This window comes from Syngnathoides biaculeatus, chromosome 17, assembly GCF_019802595.1.
Source record: "Syngnathoides biaculeatus isolate LvHL_M chromosome 17, ASM1980259v1, whole genome shotgun sequence".
In the NCBI taxonomy this organism is placed as follows: domain Eukaryota; kingdom Metazoa; phylum Chordata; class Actinopteri; order Syngnathiformes; family Syngnathidae; genus Syngnathoides; species Syngnathoides biaculeatus.
The window spans coordinates 3831549-3855227 of record NC_084656.1 but is presented as its reverse complement, the minus strand read 5'-3'; the positions used below and the strand labels follow the sequence as shown (position 1 = coordinate 3855227).

The following is a 23679-nucleotide window of genomic DNA, read 5'->3' as shown; positions in this document are numbered from 1 at the left end:
TGTTTCGAGCCCTCGAGGGAATTTTACACTATTGTTTCGAGCCATATTCAGATGATAAGCGATCACGGCCAAACCTCATTCCCATCTGATCCACTTCTGCTGTGGAGATGAGCCATCACAGTGACACGCAGCCTTCGCAGAAGCAGTGACCGCCTGGTGGCATATAAGGAGGAGGTGGAGCCGAGCCAATCTGCTTTTAGGGGTATGTTCAAAGCCGCCGCAGTACTTGTTGAACACCGTCGAGCCGGGGCGCATTACTACCTACCTCTTATTTGAAACCCACAAACCTCTCGTCCTCTGCACCGATGCAATCCATTTTTCACAACGAACCGTGTCTCTTGCAAACTTATGAAGGCTAAATCCATTCTCCCGAGTGCTCAAGCAATGTCCAGCAATGCAATGAGCCAGCATTTTGGCTAACACGAAGGAACAGCGAGCTACCTTCCCGGAGGTAAAACTAATGGAAACAAACAAGTCCACTCGGGCACCTCTGTCCTGTACGTCATTTCCTGCTTCTTCTCAAAAACAAATCCCTCGAGAGGATTTTCATGGCTGGAGTTACAAAAAGCTGTATACGTCAAAATCATGTTTTGTGGTGAAAAAACACACGGGACCATATTGGCTGTGGGTTTTTCATGAATAATATACCAAAAATCATCCATTTCATGACACTTGACATTTAAGCCTGGAGTGTGTCACCTTCATTGGCCAGTGCGTTGTGTTTATGTTGAACTCTGCTTTTCTGTGCGTGAATACGCAAGCGTTTTGTAGTGCTTCCCTGTGCTACAACATTCCTGTGCCATCATAGTCTTGTTACATTTTTGTTCATGTTACCAAGTTTTGCCTTGAATTTATCAGACCTCGCCTATCATGTTTTTGGACCTTGCCTGTAGCCCCACATTTTTGTGCATCTGTATTCTCGGACAGCTTAGCAGTGTATGACCTCAGTTTGGAATAAAACCACTCTTAACATTATGCTCTTGCCTCGGAGTCCTGCATTTGGTTCTAGTCCCTTGCTGCGTGCTCATGACACAATCCAGGATGAGCACTGAACTCCAACAACAGAACACCCTTCAGCTTCTTATTGGGGGTGTGGTGTGTTTGTGTGTGTGTGTGTGTGTGTGGGGGGGGGTTCTTCCCAATCATTCCCTTCCAGGTCTCACTGTCATAGTTCATGTGAACATTGAAGTCCCCCAGCAGAACGATAGGGAACCCAGTAGTGAGCACTGTTCAGAAATCCCTCGAAGGACTCCCAAAAGTGTGGGTACTCTGAACTGTTCGTACTATTTTGTACAAACACACAGTAAGGATCAATCCCCACACAAAGGTAGAGTGACGTTACCCTCTCGACCACCAGGGTGAACCCCAACGTACAGGCACTGAGTAGGGAGCAATAAGTATACCCACACACTATCAGCGCCTCTCACCGTGGACAAGAGCCCTATCTGTGTGTACAAGTGAGCATGACTATATGTAGCCAGCACATCTCAACCTCAAAAACCAGCTCGGCCTCCTTCTTTGCCAGAGAGGTGATATTCCATGCCCCGAAAGACAGCTTCTGTAGCCGGGGATTGGATCACTAAGGTACCTGTCTTCAGTCACCACCCAGCTCAAACTGCACCTGACTTATATGGCCGCTCCCATGAGAAGGGGAAGCCATGTTCTCCTTTCAGGCTGTGCCCATCTGAGCCCCATGACTCCAGCCCTGGCACACAGGTGCTTCCCTTCGAGCCCTACCTCCGGGCCTGGCTCGAGATTTCCGGGGGAGGTGAGTCCCTGTGACCCATGTCTGGGCAAGCGAAACCTAAATCCATATTTTGTACTTGTCATAGGGGTTTATGAAGTCATGCTCTGTCTGGTCCCTCACTTGGGACCTTTTTGCCGTGGGTGACCCAACTAGGGGTATGAATTCCCAGACAACTTAGCTCCTCGGATCATTGGGACACACAAACCCCTCCACAATGATAAGGTTACATCTCAAGGTGGTGGAAAGGAGAGGTCATGAAAGAAAGTTGGTAATTTAACGTTAAATTTGAACATATACCAGAGTATTATTTTGCCCGTTTGTATGTTTATACAGCATTTGTGTCATGGACTGCCCCGCAGTATTGTGCTCTCGCTCTCTCCCCTCCCTTCTCTCTTCCAGCATGTGTTCTCAATCAGCCATCATCATCACCACCACTATTTAAGCCTGCCTGTTTCCCAGGTTTGAAGCCAAAGTATTGCAGAATCTCATAGCGATACCACAGTCCACCCACTTAATAAGTTACTCAACCCCTCATTAACTCTTGTCTCTTGTGTGTCCCTATTGCTTCCCTACGTTCCCATCTCACGCCATTCCTGCCACCAAGCCATGCACCTGTTCAGTCTACTGCCTGCCACCTATCCATGTCCCCACCTACCGACAGATCCTGGACCATCTCCATAACCTTTTGTCAATATCCTGTTCATCACATTACATCTGCCTCCGTCTGGTCTTGGGTCCAGCTCCCCTCAACTCATGACAGAATACTTTGTGCATCATGGACCCAACAACCCTGGAGGTAATAACAACTACACTCACCTTCCAGGAACTCATAGTATCATTCCATTCCCTCAGGGAATTATCCCATGTATTCAACCTCCAACCATACAGTTATTCAACTGAACATTCAAAAGTAGCATACATCACTAACCTCCTATATGGGAAAGCTTTCGTTTGACTCATTTTCCATTGAAATCGTCAAGGTGTTGGATCACCCCATCAAGGGCAAAGAAGGCACCGGTCATCTCTCTCGCTCTCTCAGGGAACTAGTCCCGAATATTCTGTCGACCTCCATATCGTTGCTTGTGTATGCGGGTGGGAGGGAGCCTGAGGGGAATTTTCGTCAATGGCCTCACAGACCAAATTAAAGAGCTGCTCGCTGTCAGGGAGGAGCCCTTCTCCTGTGAGACTTTTATAACCCTTGCTATCAGCGTGGACAACAGAGTGCAAGAGAGAGCCCGTGAGAAAGGGCTCCGCACGTGTAGACACACTTTCGCACGAAACACCCCGACGTCAGTCAAACACCCACTGCCTCCATTGCTCTCTGCACTTTTGTCACACAAATTGCAAAAACACGATTAGACGCTCCAACCACTCCACACTGTCCTCATCGATTCCGGTGCTGAAGACATTTTCATTCATGATGGACGAATACACAAATTACAAATTCCCCTCCAACCATTCCCATCTCCGAAAAGCATCACAGCCCTGGATGCCCGAGTCATGTCTTCTACCTCTCACCAAACAGTGTCTATCACGCTCCTCATCTCCGACAATCACCGCAAAACCATATCCCTCTTTGTTATTCCTTCCTCTGAGATACTCTTGGTTCTTAGTATAGCCTGGCTCCATATTCATAACCCCACAATAGATTGTCCTCATATATCTATCACTGGTTGGAGTCCTCATTGTCATTTCCACTGCCTGCTTTCTGTTATTTCCCTCGTCCAAGATGCTCCATCTGCTGCCAACCCAGTCGACCTCTCACAAGTTCCACAAGAATGTCATGACCTCTCACCTGTATCCAACATTTGATCATATGGACACAAGAGAACAAAAACCTTGCTTACCTCAGTTTCACTAAACATCTCAATTCCTGACAAGCTTGCTGGGCCCTATTCCTCAGCAGCTTTAATTTCAGTCTCTCCTTCCGTCCCGGTTCCAGTAATGCAAAAGCAGATGTGGTGTCTCGTATTCATTCACCACCCACTAGTTCAGCAGAACCTGAGCCCATTCTTTCACCCACCTGCTTCGTGGGAGTTGCCATGTGGGAGCTCTAACAGGTGGTCATGGAGACCCAAAAGACCCAACCTGACCCAATACCGGGGCCCATGACCACCTGTTCATCCCAGATTCGGCACGTTCCAAAGTCCTGCAAAGGGCCCACAACTTGAAACTAACCTATGTCCCTGGAAACATCCATTCAACCTAATTCTTCCAGCAACACTTCTGTTGGCCCAGCCTCGTTAAAGACACCCGAGAGTTCGTTTAAGCCTGCACTGTCTGCACCTGAGTGAAGCCTGCGCATCAGGCCCCACCCGGTCTGGTGCACCCTTTGCTCATTCTAAGTCACCCATGGTCTCACTTGTTGTGGACTTGGTCACCAGCCTTCCTCGTTCTGTGGGTAACACTGTCAACCTTACAGTAGTCAATCACTTTTGTAAATGTGTCCACTCTGTCCCCCTCCGCAAACTCCCATCTGCTCAGGAAACTGCTAAAGTCCTTGTGTCACATGTGTTGAGACTACATGAATTCTCGCTATCATCTCTGACTGAGGTCCCCAATTCTCATCACATGTCTGGGAGGGATTCTGCATGGCAGTGGGTGGAGCAGATAGTTTGGTTTGGTTATCACCTGCAAACAAACAGCCAGCCAGAGCGGGCATCACAGTGCCTCATGTTACACAGCTGTGACCGGCGACAGGTGTCAGAGATGAAATCACTCGGAACGGTGGCCAGGCCATGCCCCTCTTGGCCGTGGTCCAGCCTTGCTCATGACAGAACTCCCCCTTAAGGCCCGGATCCCAGACGTGACCAAACCAAAAAAAAAAAAGAACCAGAATAAAACACATGACCAGGGGAGGGCAGAAAGAGAACTGGGGGAGGGCACAAACCCCCCAACCACAGTTCGTCAAATTGAGGTGTCGAGCCGAGCAGGTCAGGAGGTCGGCCAAGACGCCACGTACCAGGGTCCCGATGGGGAGAATCGGGAGGACGTCCATGAGGATTAAACCAAAGGCAAAGCAGGAAAAATACTGGAGCAGGCGACGGCTCTGGATGAAGACCTCCTAGGATGTGGTCATGAGGCGGCTGGGGATTGGTCGCCGCCAAGGCTTGGTCGTGAGGCAGTCGTGGGTCAGTTACCGCTGGATTTTGGTTATGAGGTGGCCAGGGACTGGTCCCCGCCGAGTTCTGGTCATGAGGTGGCCAGGGACTAGTCGCCCCCGAGGCTTGGTCGTGCCGCGACCGTGGAATGTTCCACTGCCAAGGTTTAATCACGAGACAGCTGTGTATCGGTCGCCACTGAGGGTAGGTCGGGAGGCAGCCAGGCACCTGTTGCCACCGAAGCTTGGTCGTGAGGCGGCCGGAGATCGGCCGCTGCTGGGTTTTGGTCGTCAGGCGGCCGGGAACCAGTCATCACCGAGTTATGGTCGTGGACGAGTCGCCGCCGAGGCTTGGTCGTGAGGCGGCTGTGGGCCAGTTGCCGCCAAGGCTTGGTCGTGAGCCGGCCATGGAATGGTCGCCACCGAAGCTAGGTCAGGAGGCGGCCGTGGGCCAATCGCCATCTAGATAGGAATGTAAGACAGTCAAATACCTGTCGCCGCCGGCACCAGAACGAAGGGGACGGGTTTGGGTTAGCCGCCTGGTCAGGGGACGTGGAGAGGCCAACGAGCCTTCGCCGCTGCCGAACAGGAATGTGTGGCAGTCACATAGCTGTCCCCACTGCCTGGACAGGAACGTGAGGCAGCCGACGAGCCATCGCTGTGGCCGCCGCCTGGACAGGAACGTGGGGCAGCTGATGAGCCTCCGCCGCCTGGTTCGCCAGGAAGTCAGTTGCTACCGCAACGTGGGCTTGGCTCGGCAGCGGGTCAGTTGGAACCGCGACATGGGTGTGGCTCGACAGCCGGTCGCTAGTCACTGCTGTATGGGCTCGAAACAGCTGTGGCCATCCCAGGACGAGAATGTCCAATTGCAGCTGAATCCCGTCCATAAGATCCACAATTTCAAAGATCAACAAATCGCCGTCGACTGAGCCAGCGAAGCGTCGGGGGAAGTCGCCTGAGACTCGGCCCTCGCTGGTGATATGTGGATGGAAGATGGCTGTGTCCTGGCCATCGCTGACGTGGAAGTGAGATGCCACTGGGGCTTGGTTGTCAGCGAAGCGCCGACGGACAATAAGTTGGTGCTGAGGCTCGGGTGTTGCTGGAGCGGAATGCCGCTGTGGCTTTGTTGTCTTGGTTGCCGCGCCGCAGGAGATGCCAGGCGGTACCCATCTTGGGCGTCTTCTCTATCCGCCACGTGGAGGTTCCGGATAGATGGCCAAACGGGTTCCGAAAAAAAGATTAGAGGAAGAAGACTGGGACTCAAAGGCATACAGGAGCAGGAAGCGTAGGACTGCAAAACAAACTCCTTGATCACCGGGAGGCAAAGTTCAAATTCAGTGTCCGAGTAAGAATCAGGCTGTCAGTCATAAAAATTTAAGTCTTCCTCATAATCCGAAAAATCTGAATCCAAAACAACATGTGGTGGTGAGTAGGTCGTGGTTGGGATGAACTCATGGTACAAGGGCAGTGCGGGAGGCAAGGTAAAAGAGGGTGACATAACGGAGCCCACCCGGATAGGAGACGCTTGATCCTCAGGCAGGCGGCGTCCCATTCGACGTGCCCAGAGATGCCGCGTCTTCCCTATTGGGTCCTTTTCTGACCAGTTTGCTCTGTCACAAACCAACATTGTACAGGCAGACCCAAATACAGGAATCCACGACGAGGACATGATGTTCAGTGGGTGTTATTATAAACGAAAGTTCTGCACAACAGCACACTCCAAGAAGGCAGGATCCAGAACACAAGAAACAATGCCCGATAACTGTGAGTCAACTAAAGAGCATTACCAAAAGCGTGACTTGACAATAATGGCGCAGTGATGGTGTAACCTCGGATGCGGGAAAGCATAGTCAATGAACTGGGAAAAAACAGTGACAGAACTTCAACTGAAATACATTGTCTAATCATAGTGTCTCACGTGACACAGCTGTGACCGGTGACAGGTGTCAGAGGTGAAACCACAAGGAGCGGTGGCCAGGCCACGCCCTTTCTTGGCCGTGGTCCAACCTTGCTCATGACAGTACGCTTGACATACTCTGGTTTATCCAACCAACACCACCAATGATTTTTTTAAGGTTTTAGCGCCATCATTTTTGGAAAACAACATTCTGTCTGTAACTTACTTGTTGTCTTCTGCTCATCGATCACTGACTGTTTCAAATTCCTCACTTTGAGGTCCATTTTCGTGACTGCTGTAAAACCGACACAATGTAGCGTAAGTGCGCAGAGGCACATTAGAGATCACAAATATCTGTGCTGTGAGATGAGTACTTGGAAACCGTTTCCCACCCATGATCATTTGTGTGGCCCCAATGCGATGATTTAAAAAAAATCCATCCATCTAAGCCGCTTATCCTCACAAGGGTCGCGGGAGCGCTGGAGCCAATCCCAGTTATCTTCGGGTAAGAGGCGGGTTACACCTTGAACTTTTTGTCAGCCAATTGCACCATTAAAATAAATGTATGGCAATAACAAAAAATTTCTACAGTGATTTCTACAGTAATCCATCTGGTTTGACGCCTGCTGTTCATATATTTATGAAAACATCTCTGTATTAATAGCCATAATACATATGTACCACATATATCCACAGAGCTCAGAATCTGTCTACCTGTGCTCCATAGGAAAGCTATGGCGTCAGGTGGGCGAGAGACTGCGCTGCGGAACCAAAACTCTTGGGATTAAAACAATGTTTCTCTACAAACGCCACGGATGGCATAGAGGATGACATGCTCTGGGAGCAAAATGGGATCACTCTTCATGAATTCAGGAGGCACCAGAAGTGGACAAAGTCACCAAAGGTAGCTAATATAGATATTTTTTCGAATTAGAGATGAGCCAGATGATGCTTTTGAAGTCTTGGCCAAGGATGTGTAATGTAGAGGATAAACTGCACTATGCACAAACGTTTTATGCAGAAATATTTAATGCAAAAATGTTTAAGTCAAATGAGTTTTAAGACTGTAATATGTGTTATCAACAGTATTAATAAAATGTTTTGCCATAATTTATTTTAGTTGGTTGAGGGATTCTGTTCTGACAATTACAGGGACCAGGACACGTGTGTCTTGTCGCCTGTCTCGAGATTATATTACGGCTACATCAGCACGTGCACAATGATTATTATGAATGATTGTTGTACAGACAGGGTTTTGAAAAACAATACAAGTACAAACCGAACAAAATATAAATAGAGATAATTCCCAATATTTTGAGCATATGGGTAGCAGCAATTTGGTGATGCACATTGTAAATTGGTAGAAGGGTTTTCCCGATTTTTTAGGTCAACTTTGGGGGTGCGTATTATACTTCAGGATGCATTATACTTGAGAAATTATGGTATACTGTAGACTGCTGCATGATTCATCACTTTGCACTGTTCTCTTTGCACAATTGTCATCACACTGGTCTATAACGGTCAACCGCAAATGGGTAAGGGCAGTCTGTATAAGCTTAATATAATGTGGGGCATGTACACACTCTACTTGTTCTAAATGCTAGAGGACTGTATCTATGCACAACTGTGACGCTTATAAGGAATAGTTTCCTATTAATTGAATGTTTATTGTTCTTTGATCTTGTTTGTCTCTCGGTTCTTCTCAGCACTCAACATGAATGTCATACCAGGCCGGCTGCAACTGCCAGAGACAAATTCCTTGTGTGTTGTTCCATACTTGGCCATTAAATCTGGTTCTGATGTTGAGCACTGACAAAGTGGAGCAATTAATGCAGTTGCTGTTGGAGACCTAAAATTCTCAACAAGGTATCAATACACCCCTGCTCAAGCAGCAATGGAGGGCAGTCAACTCAAAGAGTAGGTGCTTCTCCATTTAGCAAGGACCAACCTATAGACTTGCGATTTCAACCCTAACATGGAGATGACCGATATTGTGGACATATATAACGTTGCAGTGCCCCAGCAAGGGTAAGCTAAAGGACCAGTGGCTTGGTCTCTTGGCTCCTTTTCTCATAGGTGAAGCACTTAAAACATATCAGTATTTAGAGCAGGGGTCACCAACACGGTGCCCGCGGGTGAGCGGTAGCCTGGAGGACCATATTAGGCGACCGCGAGGTATGTTCTAAAAATATCATAGGGAAGAAATTGTTACTTTCATTTGTGCTTTAAATTCTGAATCTGACTTGTTTACGTGAATTGAAATTTTAAAATACCTGTAATGTCTTTTACTACAATAAATTAAAACTTCAATATTTTATGTACGAAGTCTGAGTCTGAAATATGCCGCAAACAGATTCATTAGGCCTTCATATGATCAGGGCTCACGAAGTAGCCCTCAGCCTCAGAAAGGTTGCTGAGCCCTGATTTAGAGCCTGATGCAAAAGCTCATAAGCAGCTCCTGGCGGCAATATAAAGCCACCATGGCTTTATAAAATTTAGAATGGCACTGCGTTTTCATAGCTAGTCCTATATAAGGGCTCACTCCCTGCTTCCAGATGAATGAGCTAATTAGACTGTCTAGAGCATGGTTATAAGCGGTCAGAACCACAATTAGGGTCCAGTGAAGATGACACGCAGTATGCCCGAAAGCGTTATACCACTTAAAGGTAATGTAGGTACAGGATGAAACTATTCAATTACAAAATCCCACACTTACTAATGTGTTAAAGAATCTTCAGGGGATAGAGGGAACATTAGTGAAAAACTAGTATAATTCTAGCCTATTCCCACATTGTAGTTGCAGGTAGCACTTGTTCCTCAACTGCATTGCTCACCGGAGTTAACACACACACACTTACTTGGAGCCCACTTGGGGGTTAGAAAAACAAAAGTGATATTACAATAATAGGAGTAGGAGTAGTGGTGCCAGCAGTAGTCATGGTGAAGTATTACAAATTAGATAGAAGTAGGAGATAAAGTATTATGGATGCAGTTTCTCGTTTTTCCTGAAAACTGCTCCCAAAAATCATGCAGGAACCTTTGTATCCAGCTGCCTATCATAGAACCCCCCTTTGAGAGGGTCATGATGACTATTGCAGGTCAAAGCCCTAACAGTGCATGGGGACAACAAAATATTGTACACTCGTGATTGTAGACTACGCCACTCAGTATCCAGAGGCCATCCCCGTAAGAAAAGCAAATTCTAAACAAATAACTTCATCTCTTCAGTGGCAGGGTGGGGATTCCAAAAGGAATTTTTACGTAGATGTCATAAATCACTACAGAGCTGTATTGCAACTCACTTACTCTCTTGCAAGTGAACCAGCTCAGAAACTCTTGATCATCACCCTCAAACCGACAGTTTAGTGGAGAAGTTTAAAAAGAGCCTCGACAAAGATGGAAGGAATTGGGACCAGCTTTTCCACTATCTCCTTTCATCAGTCTTCCACTGGCGTTCCACCCTGTTATCTGTTTTATTCCCATAAACCTCGGGGTGAAGCCAAAAAAATGTGGGACCACTAACCCTGTCCCCACTGTACCATGATTGAACATGTGGGAGCAATAAAAGACAGAATGGCTAGAGTGATGCCCAGAATTAAAGAACACATGCACAGGCTCAGAGGGAGCAGAGTGTCATGTAGAATGAGGCACCATAACCTGGGGGAATTCAAACCAGGAGACAAAAGGTGCAGTGCTGGTCCCTACATCAGAATGTAAGTTCTCGGCTATTTTGCTGGGTCCATCCGAAATAATCAAAAAGGTTAAAAAGTCAATAATAAAGTCAGGCAACCCAGAAGGTGAGCAAATACTGAATGGCATAACCTCTTTAACAAATGGAATTAGAGAGAGAAATTGTTCACTTGTCTTCCTCTAAGAGAGCTTTCCATATCTGTTAGGGATCAGCGTGGTATGTCCCTGACCGTGATCTCAACCAATTTTAGCAAGCAAAGGAGTAAGTGGAAGGGAACCAGGATGTGTTTTTATCCATTCCAACTGTAGGAAAAAAACAAAAAACAAATCTGATACCAAAAGCTTGCAAGAAGATAAGTCTTAGAGTACAAGTTCCACCCCAAAGTACTGAGAGCCCAGAGAGAAAAAAACACTTGTCATGACTACAGAAGGTCCTGCTTTTTCAATATTTTTCAAGTCTTTGTCCATAATGAAATATTGTCCTATCGTTTTCATAAAATGTAGTGCATTCATTCAATAGCAACATACCACTGCAGTACTTAGAATGAAATATTTTTTCTATGGTGCCTCAGTACACAGGTTAAATATGAATTTAAATTGTTCACGGATTGGTGAGTTCTACATGTTTTTCTGCCAAGTTGCCTCAAATCCAGTTATTCGAATTTCTCAAGTTTATCTGCGTCGCTAGCGAAGATCGCTGCCTTCCCCTGCCGCTCAGGAACCAGTGCTGTCAACATAAAAAACTCTGTGCTCTCACAAGAGGCAACAAATGAGTGAAAAGGAGGCGGTCATAGCCATACATGGACAAAGTAGCCACAAAACAGATACAGATGCAGTCAAACAGAAGTAGCTGGCAGATGGGCCTTTTCTGGACACTCCTATGAGAATCAAAGTGGTTTTTTTTTTAATGAAACTGACACTTTCATACTAAGTCCGCGTTAGAGTGAGACAGTTTAGAAGTTGACATGGTCAAAATATGGGACCTTTAAAATAGTTAGTGATGGGATACAGTATTATGAAATTTCAAGGTTTAGTGTCAAAATGATTATTTACAAATCATTGGCCGAAAACCATAATTGCCTGTCATTTGTGAATGTGTTGGGGGAAGGCAATAAAAACACAACAAATTCAAAAAGAGTCCAATTACTTCGGTTAAAGATTTCCAGCTACCCATGACCTTGATGACTGAGAATCTACATGAACAAGACAGTTGCAGCAATAAAATGGTGCATGTTGATGATGATCTTTTTCCTACCTAATCCATCCAGCCATTTTCTGAGCCACTTATCCTCACAAAGGGTCACAGGAGTCCATCCATCCATTTTCTTTTCCCCTTATCCTTTCAAGGATTGCAGGAGTGCTGGAGCCAATCCCAGCTGTCTTCATTCAGGAGGCGGGGTACACCCTAAACAGGTTGCCAGACAATCGCAGGGCACAAAGAGACAGACAACAGTTGCATTCACAATCACACCTCGGGGCAATTTAGTTTCCAATTAATGCATGTTTTTCCAATTAAAACATGTTTTTGGGATGTGAGAGGAAACCGGAGAGCCTGGAGAAAACCCAGACAGGCATGGGGAGAACATGCAAAAACACATGCGTGGGGCTGGGATGTGAACAATGGTTCTCAGAACTGTGAGGCCAACGTTCTACAGCTGTGCCACTGTGCCGCCACAACAAAATAGTATTTTTCAAAAACAATCTTTTCCCCACACTACACACATTAATAATGGTATACAATTCAAGGTAATTTGAAAAAATGTTTTTTTTTTTTTACAAGTTAACCAATTACCCAAGAAGTAGGTCTCAGGTCCTAATAGCTTTTTGACCCATTCTATGGATTATAAGATGTTCCTTTCCTTATCCACCCCCCCCCCCATTATTCTGATCTGGTTTGACTTTGTTTTTTCTTCCTTTTTGAGGGGGAATAAAAGTCAAACCAAAAATGCTGTAGCGAGTCTTAATAGAAAAGCGGAAACGACTAGAGCAACCCTTCCTTTCATTTTGAATTTCTGTAATATAATTTAATTAAAATACAGTAATAATCAGCAGTTGCTGCAATGTTTTATTGTGGTGGAATCATTACCCTGCATTTGTCACTGGAACGTAACATTGATTATAATTCCCAAGGGCTGTGAAAAAGTTTTTGTATAGTAACACGTCGTTGTAAATCCTAATGAGAGAAAAGCACATTGTCATTGTAAAGTTTACAGCACCAACATTGCAAACCATAACAAATATAGAAACCATTATGGTGAAAATAAATCACTTCAGCAAAATACAAAGCGCACCCACAATAGGAAAACTACAATCATTTGTGTATTCACCACTGTATTCACAGAAACTATTTGTGGAACCAACTGAACAGTTTCTTGAGGGGTTATACATTTAATGTAGTTCAAAGTTAATGGTGAGGTTGAAAAAAGCATGTTCTTTGCATCTTCAGAGGGACTACGGAACGTTCATGGAACATCTGGGAGATGAGTCTTTTCCTGTGGTTTTCTTGTCTGCAAGACATGCCCTTCCTGTCTGTTGCCTAGCAACAGCGAGGGAGAAATAGATGAGGTGATGAGTGAAGGTGAGCGGGGGAGATTGGAGGAGAGAAAAAAGAAATGAGGGGGTGATGAGCCTTGCTGTTTTCTTCTTGTTAAGCTTGCCCAGGTTGTTCAATATCTGTGAAAATGTGGTTAATCGGAGCAACATAGTGTTTGTGGCAGCTGATGTGAATTTCATGTAGCAACGGTTAACACCACAGAGGGTGAAATTTTAAGTCGTGCATTTTTTTTCTTTTCAGATTTTATAGCCTCTCCTCCCATGTTGCATGACATATTAAAAATGTATTTAAGTTGGATATACACAGTATGAATTAAACTAGATTGCTGTCATGGTTTTATAAATATTATTTACAATAATGAAATAAAATATTCAAAAAAATAAGTGAGCAATGTCATCACCATGCTGCAGATGCACGTGCTTTGATAATAGAACATCTGTCATGTAATTTTTTGTGGCCGGTCACCATTGAAGCAGGAGTGGGAGATGACCGCCGTCGAGACAGAGTGTGAGGCTGCCGCGGGCCAGTCGCAGAGACAGGAGCGGGGGGCGGGCGAGGACAGGTCACCGTCGGCTGAGGATGGGTCGCCATTGAAGCAGGAGCGGGGAGCGACCACGGCCAATCGCCATCGAGACAGGAATGTAAAGACAGCCAAATACCTATCGTCGCTGGCACAGGAACCAAAGGGAGATGCCTGGACAGGAATGTGGAGCGACCGACAAGCCATGGCCGCCGCCTGGACAGGAAGGTGGGGTGGCCGACGAGCCTTCGCCGCCTTGGCAGGAACGTGGGGCGGATGACGAGAAGATGGCTGCCGCTGTTTCTTGGTTGGCAGCGAAATGCTGGGAGAGGTCTGCTGTGGCTTGGTTGTCTTGCTTGCCGCGCTGCAGGAGACGCCAGGCGGTACCCTGCTTGGGCATCTCCTCCGTCCACCATGTTGAGAGCCCAGATAGATGGCCAAACGGGTTCTGAAAAAAGGATTAGAGGAAGAGGACTTGGACTCATCAGGCTAAGGCTTACAGGAGTGGGGAGCATAGGACCGCGAAACAAACTCCTCACCGGGAGGAAAAGTTCAAATTCATTTTCCGAGTCAGAATCAGGCAGGCGGTCATAAATTTAAGTGTTCGTCGTAATCGAAAAATCTGAATCCAAAACAATATGTGATGGTGAGCGGGTCATGGTTGGGATATACTAATGGTACACGGGTGGTGCGGCAGGCAAGGTAGAAGAGGATAACATAACGGAGCGCACCCGGATAGGAGATGGTTGATCCTCAAGCAGGCAGCTTCCCCATTGATGTGCCCGGCGACACTGCGTCTTCCCTGCTGGGTCCTGTTCTGGTCTGTTCGTTCTGTCACGAACCAACGGTGCATGGGCAGACTCCCAGACGAGGACATGATGTTCAGTGGGTTTTATTATAAACGAAAGTTGTGCACGACAACACAGCCCAAGAAGGCAGGATCCAAAACACGAGAAACAATGTCCGATAAATGAGTCAACTAAAGAGCTTAACCAAAAGCGTGACTGGACTATAATTGCGCAGTGGCGGAGTAACCCTGGATGCAGGAAAGCATACTCAATGAACTGGCAAAAACCAGTGGTAGAAGTATAACTTAAATCCATTGTCTAATCACAGTGCCTCATTTGATACAGGTGTGACCGGTGACACGTTTCAGAAATGAAACCACTTGAAGCAGGGGCCAGGCCACGCCCCTCTTGGCTGTGGTCCAGCTTTGCACATGACAAAGGTAGGGGAGCATTATTATCTTTTTGTACTTATTATTTCTTCTATTGTTAAGTAGTATTTTACAATGTTTAATACTCAGTGGGTGGCATGGTTAGCACGGTCTGCCTCAATTCTGAGGACCTGAGTTCACACATGTTCTCCCCGTTCCTGCTTGGGTTTTCTCTAGGTCTTCAAGTTTCTTCCCATATCCCAGAAATATGCATTGTAAGTTCATTGAAAACTCTCAATTGCCTGTTAGTGTGATTGTGAGTGTAAATCTTTGTTTGTTTATATGTGGCCTGCGATTGGCTGGTGACCAGTTCAGGGTGTACCATGCCTCTTGCCCGAGGATAGCTGGCATGGGCTCCAGCACGCCCATGACCCTAATGAGGATCGGCGCTACAGAAAATGAATAAATGAATACAATTGACCAGATGCAAACCAGGGTTCTAAGTTCTTTGGTCAAGTCTCTGCTTTAACCAGAACAGTACCAGGTCAGGTTACGCCACACTGGGGTTCACTGGATTCCAGAGTTTGACAAGCCACTGACGCAACCCCTCTACCCAAGAGGGAGCCCAAGAGGGGTTGCGTCAGGAAGGGCATCTGCCATAAAAACTGTGCCAAACAAATATGAGCGTTCATCTGAGATGCCACGCTGTGGTGATTGATAACGGGACAAGCCGAAAGAAACTTACTTTTTTGTATCAAGAGACCATTTAAAACTGCATTAAAAAAAAATCCTTTATCCATCTTTACATATGAACTGGTTGTAGTTGGGTTGTCAGTTTCATTTACCTGTACAGAAAAGACTAATTACAAATTCAGTAGTCCCCACCTAAGTCTTTGAAAACCATTGCGTAATGGCAATTGTATAGCCTACATTATGAAAATACTTTTATATTTGGGACAGTGCGACTGCATTCTGTCACGAGCAAATGCTGGGAGAGGCTCCAACTCACCTAGAGAAGAAGTCTTACATAATGAAAGAATGTCTTTCAACTCACGTAAAGTACAAAATAAAGTCTATCCATTCACAAACAGATAATTTTAATGTCTATCATATGGACATACTGTTCTGCAAAACATTAATCTAAAAGTATCCCCACTACAAAAAACACATGTATAGGCCAGAGAAGTACAAAATAACCATATATACAGTGAAGAAAATTAGTATTTGAACACCCTGCTATATTGCAAGTTCTTCCACTAAGAAATCATTGAGGGGTCTGAAATTTTCACCGTAGGTCCATGTCCCCTGTGAGAGAGATAATCTAAAAAGAAAAATCCAGAAATCACAACGCATGATTTTTTTAACGATTTATTTGTGTGATACAGCTGAAAATAAGTATTTGAACACCTGTCTATCAGATAGAATTCTGACCCTCAAAGACATCTTAGTCCGCCTTTACAAGGCCACCTCCACTCCATGTATTACCCTGAATCAGATGCACCTGTGTGAGGTTGTTAGTTGCATAAACACACCTGTCCACCCCATACAATCAGTAAGACTCAAACTTTTAATGTGACCAAGACCAAAGAGCTCTCCAAAGACACAAACAAAATTGTATAACTCCACATGGCTTGAAAGGGCCACGGAGAAATTGCCAAGCAGCTTGGTGAAAAAAGGTCCACTGTTGAAGCAATCATTAGAAAATGGAAGAAGCTAAAGATGACGGTCAATCGCAATCAGAGTGGAGCTCCACGCGAGATCATCTCATGGGGTCGGAATGACCCTTAGAAAGGTGAAGAATCAACCCAGGACTACACGACAGGACTTGGTCAATGACCTGAAAAAAGCTGGGACCACAGTTTCCAAGGTGACTGCTGGTAATACAGTAAGACATCATGGTTTGAAATCCTGCATGGCGCGGAAGGTTCCCCTGCTTTAACCAGCACATTTCAAGGCCCGTCTTAAGTTTGCCAATGACCATTTGGATGATACAGAGGAGTCGTGGGAGAAAGTTTTGTGGCCAGAGAAGACCAAAATTGAACTTTTTGGTCATAATTCCAGGAACCGTGTTTGGAGGAAGACGAATAAGTTCCATCCCAAGACACCATCCCTACTGTGGAGCATGCATCATGCATTGGGGGTAGTTTTCTGCACAGGGGATTGCACTGTATTAAGGAGAGGATGACCGCGGCCATTTCTTGTGAGATTTTGGGGAACAATCTCTTTCCCTCAGTCAGAGCATTGAAGATGGGTCATGGGTGGGTCTTTCAACATGACAATGACCCGAACCACACTGGTAGGTAAACCAAGGATTTGCTCCGTAAGAAACATATCAAGGTTCTGGCGTGGCCTAGCCAGTCTCCAGACCTTTACCCAATAGAAATATAAACCCAATATACCAGGGTGTTCAAATACTTATTTTCTTCACTGTATAAATTGACCAATGTTTTTTTCTCACTCTTTACCATCATCAAACATTTAATTAATCTTCATTTCATCTTTGTTCTTTGTATAATCAGTTACCAGGTCAATAAGAAACGCACACATACAGCCAAAATTGATCTACGAAAACACAAGCTACAAATTTGTCAGCTTCTCGTTTGTAATAGGCCAGTCAATAATCAGTAACATAAGTTCATGAAGGAACAGTGGCGCAGCAGTAGAGCGTATGCCTCACAGTTCTGAGGACCGGGGTTAAAATCCAGGTACCGCCTGTGTGGTGTTTGCATGTTATCCCCATCTGTGGGTTTTACCTGGGAACTTCGGTTTCCCCCAATATCCCAAAAAACATCCTTTAATTGGAGACTCTAAATTGCCCTTTGGTGTGATTGTGAGTGTCTCTAGGAACCCTGTGATTGGCTCGCAAACCAGTTTAGAGTGTACCCTGCTTCCTGCCCGTTGACAGCTGGGATAGGCTCCAGCACTCCCATTACCCTTTTGAGGATAAGTGGCTCAGAAAGAGGATGGATGGATTCATTCATAAATGTGAAAATTCTTGCAGGGCATTTGCTCGTAAACATTTTTAAGCCCAATGAAGCTTGGACTGTTTTCATTAATGATAACATGAACACAAAACCTACTTCCACGCAGGCCATAATTAAGACTTACACAGTGTCATCTTTTTCCATCTAAGCCTATCCTGTGCATCTTCCTCTCTAACCCCAACTGCCCTCGTGTCTTCCTTCACAATATCCATCAACCTTTTCCTTGGTCTTCCTCTCGCTCATTTGCCTGACAGCTCCATCCTCGGGACCCTTCTACCAATATATTCACTCTCTCGCCTCTGGACATATCCAAACCATCAGAGTCTGCTCCCTCGAACCTTGTCTCCAAAACATCTAATTTTGGCTGTCCCTCTAATTTGCTCATTTCTAAACCTCTCCAACCTGCTCACACCGAGCGAGAACCTCAACATCTTCATTTCTTCCACCCCCAGCTCTGCTTCCTGTTGTCTCTCCAGTGTCACTATGTCTAATCCAAACATCACCACTGTTTTATAAACTTTGCCCTTCATCCTAGCAGAGACTCTTCTGTCACATAACACACCAGACAGCTTCCCCCAGGTGTTCGAACCTGCTTGGACCCGTTTCATCACTTCCTTACCACACTCACCATTGCTCTGGATTGTTGACCCCAAGTATTTGAAGTCATCCAGCCTCGCTATCTCTTCTCCCTGTCACCTCACTCTTCCCCCTCCACACCTCTCATTCGCGCACATATATTCTGTTTTACTTCAACTAATCTTCAATCCTCTCCTTTCCAGTGCATGCCTCCATCATTTTAATTATTCCTCCACTTGCTCCCTGCTTTCACTGCAGATAAGAATGTCTGCGAACATCATGCCTCTGTGGAGTTTGCAAGTTCTCCCCATGCCTGTGTGAGTTTTCTCCAGGCACTCTGGTTTCCTCTTACGTCTCAAGAACATGCATTAATTGGAAACTATAAATTGTCCGTAGGTGTTATTGTAAGTCCAGATGGTTGTTTTTTTTCTATGTGCCCTCTGCTTGGCTGGTAACCAGTTCAGGTATCCCAGTTATCCTCGGGCAGGATAGGCTTTAGCACTCCCACGACCCTTGTGAGGATAAGCAGCTCAGATAATGGATGGATGATGGTCTTGTGGTAGATTGGATGGATATTTAATTAAAGCATTCGCTCTCTATATTGCAGTTCAGCTGTTGATGGTTCAGTGCATTGCAGATTTATTTTCATATCACGCATAATTCACCATATCGGAATTTCAGTAGAATGCTGTAATTTTTTTAAATAAATATTTCCTGTCCTTAAACAATTAAATGAGAAAAGAAAAAGAATTATTCATTAATCCACATATCACAAGGAATAAAATGTACATGTATAGAGTGGGCGGCATGGTGGAGCAGCTGGAAAGCGTTGGCCTCACAGTCGGGTTCAATGCTGCCCCTGCCTGTGTGGAGTTTGCATGTTATCCCCGTGCCTGCGTGGGGTTTCTCCAGCCACTCTGGTTTCCTCTCACAACCCAAAAAACATGCATTAATCTGTCTCAATGTTCCCTGCAATTGGCTGATAACCAGTTCAGGGTGTACCCTGCTTCCTACCTGATGACAGCTGGGATAGGCTGCAGCACTCCCATGAACCGTGTGAGGATAACCAGCTAAGAAAATGCATGGTTGGCTTAAATGTGAGATGAGCCTTTGTATTCTTTGCTGACAGCAGGGGTTTTCGCCTGGGAACTCTGCCATAGATGCCATTTTTGGCCAGTGTCTTTTTTTATGGTAGACTCATGAACACTGATCTTAACTGAGGCCATCGAAGCCTGCAGGTCTGGATGTTGTTTGAGGTTCTTTTGCGACCTCCTGGATGAGTCTCGGTCATACTCTTGGAGTAACTTTAATTGGTCGACTAATCCTGGAAGGCTTGCCACTGTTCCCATTTTTCTCCATTTGTGGATAATGGGTCTGACAATGGTTCGCTGGAGCTCCAAAGCCTTACTTTGTAACCTTTTCCAGACTCAAAGATTTCAATCACTTTTTTCTCATTTCTTCTTGAATTTCTTTTGATCATGCCATGATGCATTGGTTCTTCAGATCTTGTAGCCCACTTCGCATTCTCTGACAGATTTTATTTTTTTTTGATTCAACAAGTATGGTGGTAATCAGGATTGGGTGTGGCTTGTGAAATTGACCTCACCTTTCCCAAATTTATGGTTGGTCGCAGTAACTGTGATTTAATAATTGCGCAATTACTCTTTCACAGAGGGCCAGAAAGGTTTGGATTTTGTTTTTGGTGCTGCAATACATTCAATTGTAATTTGAAAAGTTCATTTTGTATTTCCTTGGGTTGTGTCCGAGTGATCTCAGAGTCAGTGTGAATGCCCAAGTGTGCAAAAACACATGAGGAATTTTTCTCCGGCAGTCGGTGCTGCCCTCGTACGATTTATTATTTATTTATTAGAATTGGATTGATGATTTGAAACCTTTGTGTGTGATAGATATGCAAAAAACAGAAATAAGGAAGGCGGAAAATACCTTTACGATTTCCATTTTTTATGATACAAATACCTGTACGAAATTGACATACTGCACAACAATGAAAAAGAACCGACAAGAACTGAAAGAAACCCGGGAAATAAAGACAAATAGATTGACGAGACAGTGAGGGATACCTGGACAAGACATGGGTCGCCTGAGGGAGCTGATTGGTCGACACAACGTAGGAGGGTGACGAGAACAGGTGGACACAATAATTAAATGAGCACATAAGACATCAAAAACATGGAAAACAGGAAAACATGAAACATAAACACACCCAAACTAACAAACCATGACACTGCTCTCTGGGGCATGGTCACGCCACAGTGTCGTATGCTCCTGCCTCTGGCAGCAGCCTCCTCACCTGCACCTCATTTGGGATAATTAGATCTTGCATTGAAGCTGTGTGTTTTCTTTGTCTTAGTTTACCAAATTGTTGTACCTATCACGGACGAGACTCGGGGGTGGACCCAAATGCACGACTCAGGTGAGAGGCAAGCAGTGCGGAATAAGCCTTTATTCGTTCCAATGTCGGTTACCAGGGTGTCAGTCCAAACAAGCAGCAAGATCAGTAACGGCAGGCTTACGGGGTAGGTCGGGAGACAGGCGTTGGTCGGTACACGGGAGGTAGACGTCAGGAGTACGGTAGTGCGGGAACGAGGCATGAGAGGCAACGATCTAGCAGAGTAATAGTCGTCCCCCGGGTCCTATATGTACTGGGTCTTAATCAAAGGTCATGAGGCGCAGGTGTGCACCTTCAGATTAGCTGGCCACACCCAGCCCTGGCTGGAATCCAGGAGCATGACAGAACCCCCCCCTCAACGGCCGGCTCTGGACGGCCCAGGAGCATCAGGGTGAGCCGCGTGAAAGTCCCTGATGAGGGAGCGGTCCACAACGAAGCGGGAGGGGATCCAAGAGCGCTCCTCCGGGCCATATCCCTCCCAGTCCACCAGGTACTGGACCCCCCTTCCTCTGCGACGGGAAGACAGCAACCGGCGCACAGTGTACACCAACCCACCGTCGACCATGCGGGGGGGCGGGGGGGATTTGAGCGGAGGAGCCAGCGACGATGTGCGATTCGGGCGAAGTCTGCTGACGTGGAACGTCGGGTGCACCCTCATCGACCTGGGCAGTTTCAACGAGACGGCGACCGAGTTAATAACTTTGGAAACCGGGAACGGGCCAACGAACCTGGGAGCAAGTTTGCGGGATTCCGTCCGCAGCGAGAGATTTTTGGTGGAGAGCCACACTCGCTGTCCCACTAGAAGCTCAGGTGCGGCCCTTCTCTTACGGTCCATTGCAGCCTTGTAGGCGCTGCTCATGCGCAGCAGTGTCCTCCGAGCTGCTTCCCAGGTCCGTTTGCAGCGTCGCACCACGGCCAGGGCTGACAGGACTGCGGAGTCTGTGACCAGTGGAGGAAACAGGGACGGAGGGTAGCCATGCATGACATGGAGTGGAGCCATACCTGTTGAGGCGGAGGGTAGAGAATTGTGGGCATACTCCACCCACTTGATGTGCTGGCTCCACGTGCTCTGGTCCCTGGATGCCAGAGATCGAAGACCGGTCTCTAATTCCTGGTTAATCCTCTCAGTCTGGCCATTAGACTCTGGGTGATGACCCGATGTCCGACTAGCCGAAGCGCCGATGAGGTTGCAGAACTCCTTCCAGAAACGGGCGCTGAATTGCGGACCCCTGTCCGAAACGATGTCCTGGGGTAGGCCGTGGTAACGGACGACCTCGTCTAATACCAACTGGGCTGTCTGCTTGGCCGACGGGATCTTCGGAAGCGGCACGAAGTGGACCATCTTGGAGAAACGGTCCACTACGGACAGCACCACTGTGTTCCCTTGTGAAGGCGGCAGGCCGGTGACGAAGTCCAGCGCGATGTGTGACCACGGACGAAAGGGGATGGACAGGGGTCGCAACTCACCAACAGGGCGTAGGCGGGAAGTCTTATTGGCAGCACACACCGGGCAGGCGTTGACGAACTCCCTTACGTCCTTGCTGAGGTTAGGCCACCTGAACCTTTGTTCGACCACTGAACGCGTCTTCGCCATACCCGGGTGGCAGACCGTCTTGTTGGTATGGGCCCAGTTGATGACGTCTCCCCGCAGAGATGGGATGACGAAAAGGCGGCCCGACGGACAATCCACGGGTGGCGGCGTCTCTCCCAGGGCCTCCTTCACCCGCGACTCGATCGCCCAGGTGAAACCGGACACGAAGCACACTGCTGGCAGGATAGTAGTGGAGTCTGAATCTGTGCGCCCTCCCTCGTGGATCCGCGAGAGTGCATCCGGCTTGCTGTTTTTGGAGCCTGGGCGGAAGGACACCTTAAAGCGGAAGCGGGTGAAAAATAGGGCCCACCTGGCCTGACGGGCGTTCAACCTCTTCGCAGACTTCAGGTATTCAAGGTACTTATGGTCCGTGAAGACAACGAACGGTACTTGCGAGCCCTCCAGCCAGTGCCGCCACTCCTCCAACGCGCTCTTGACCGCCAGCAGTTCCCGATCTCCCACGTCGTAGTTCCTCTCTGCCGGGGTCAACTTCCTAGACAGGAACGCACATGGGTGGATCCTTCCATCCCTGGGACTCCTCTGCGACAAGACTGCTCCGATTCCTGAATTCGATGCATCCACCTGCACCAAAAACTGGTTATCTGGGTCCGGAACAATGAGAACGGGCGCAGTAGTGAAACTTGCCTTGAGCCTGCTGAAGGCCTCCTGGCAGGTCCCGGACCAGTCGAAGGTGGTATGTGGCGAGGTGAGCGAAATCAGAGGAGCGGCCACGGAACTGAAGTTCCTTATGAATTTCCTATAGAAATTGGCAAATCCCAAAAACCTCTGCACGTCCCTCCTGTTGGTGGGGGTAGGCCACCGCAGCACCGCGTCGACCTTCCCGGGGTCCATCCGTATCTCTCCCTCAGCCAGGACGAAGCCCAGGAAGGACACGGATGCCTGATGGAACTCACACTTATCCATATTCACGTACAATTGGTGCTGCTGCAGACGCCGGAGCACCTCTCTGACTTGTTGAATGTGAGAGGTTAGGTCTGCTGAAAAGATGACAATATCATCCAGATAAACAAAGACAGATCTGTTCAGGAACTCCCGAAGCACGTCGTTAATGAAGTTCTGAAAGACGGCCGGAGCGTTAGTCAGTCCGAAGGGCATCACCAGATACTCATAGTGCCCTGTGGGGGTGTTGAATGCCGTCTTCCACTCATCCCCTTCCCGAATCCGCACCAGGTGGTAAGCGCTGCGCAGGTCGAGCTTGGTGAAGATCCGGGCTCCCTGGAGGAGTTCGAATGCTGTAGAGATAAGCGGCAAAGGGTACCTGTTCTTGACTGTGATGTCGTTCAGGCCTCGGTAGTCGATGCAGGGTCGCAGCGTGGAGTCCTTCTTCTTGACAAAAAAAAACCCCGCACCGGCTGGTGAGGATGAGGGGCGAATGAGTCCGGCTGCCAGCGAGTCCTCGATGTAGTCCCTCATGGCTTGATGCTCTGGTCCGG

The 23679-nt window shown here is 47.0% G+C and overlaps 1 protein-coding gene across 1 annotated transcript; it reads right to left on the bottom strand.

Annotated features, from left to right (window-relative positions):
- Positions 1 to 12496: 12496 nt before the first annotated feature.
- Positions 12497 to 14628, bottom strand: LOC133490926 (uncharacterized). Its single transcript, XM_061801650.1, has 2 exons — positions 14240 to 14628; positions 12497 to 13956 (listed from the first exon to the last, which is right to left on the bottom strand). Exons 1-2 carry the CDS (start codon positions 14383 to 14385, stop codon positions 13428 to 13430), a joined length of 675 nt encoding a protein of 224 aa, XP_061657634.1. The 5' UTR covers positions 14386 to 14628; the 3' UTR covers positions 12497 to 13427.
- Positions 14629 to 23679: the final 9051 nt, after the last annotated feature.

Coding starts and splice junctions, on each gene's coding strand:
- LOC133490926 (XM_061801650.1), bottom strand. CDS start 14,385: ATGTCCTCGTCTGGGAGTCTGCCCATGCACCGTTGGTTCGTGACAGAA. Junction 13,957..14,239: donor ATCAACCATCTCCTATCCGG/GTGCGCTCCGTT, acceptor TCCTTTTTTCAG/AACCCGTTTGGCCATCTATC.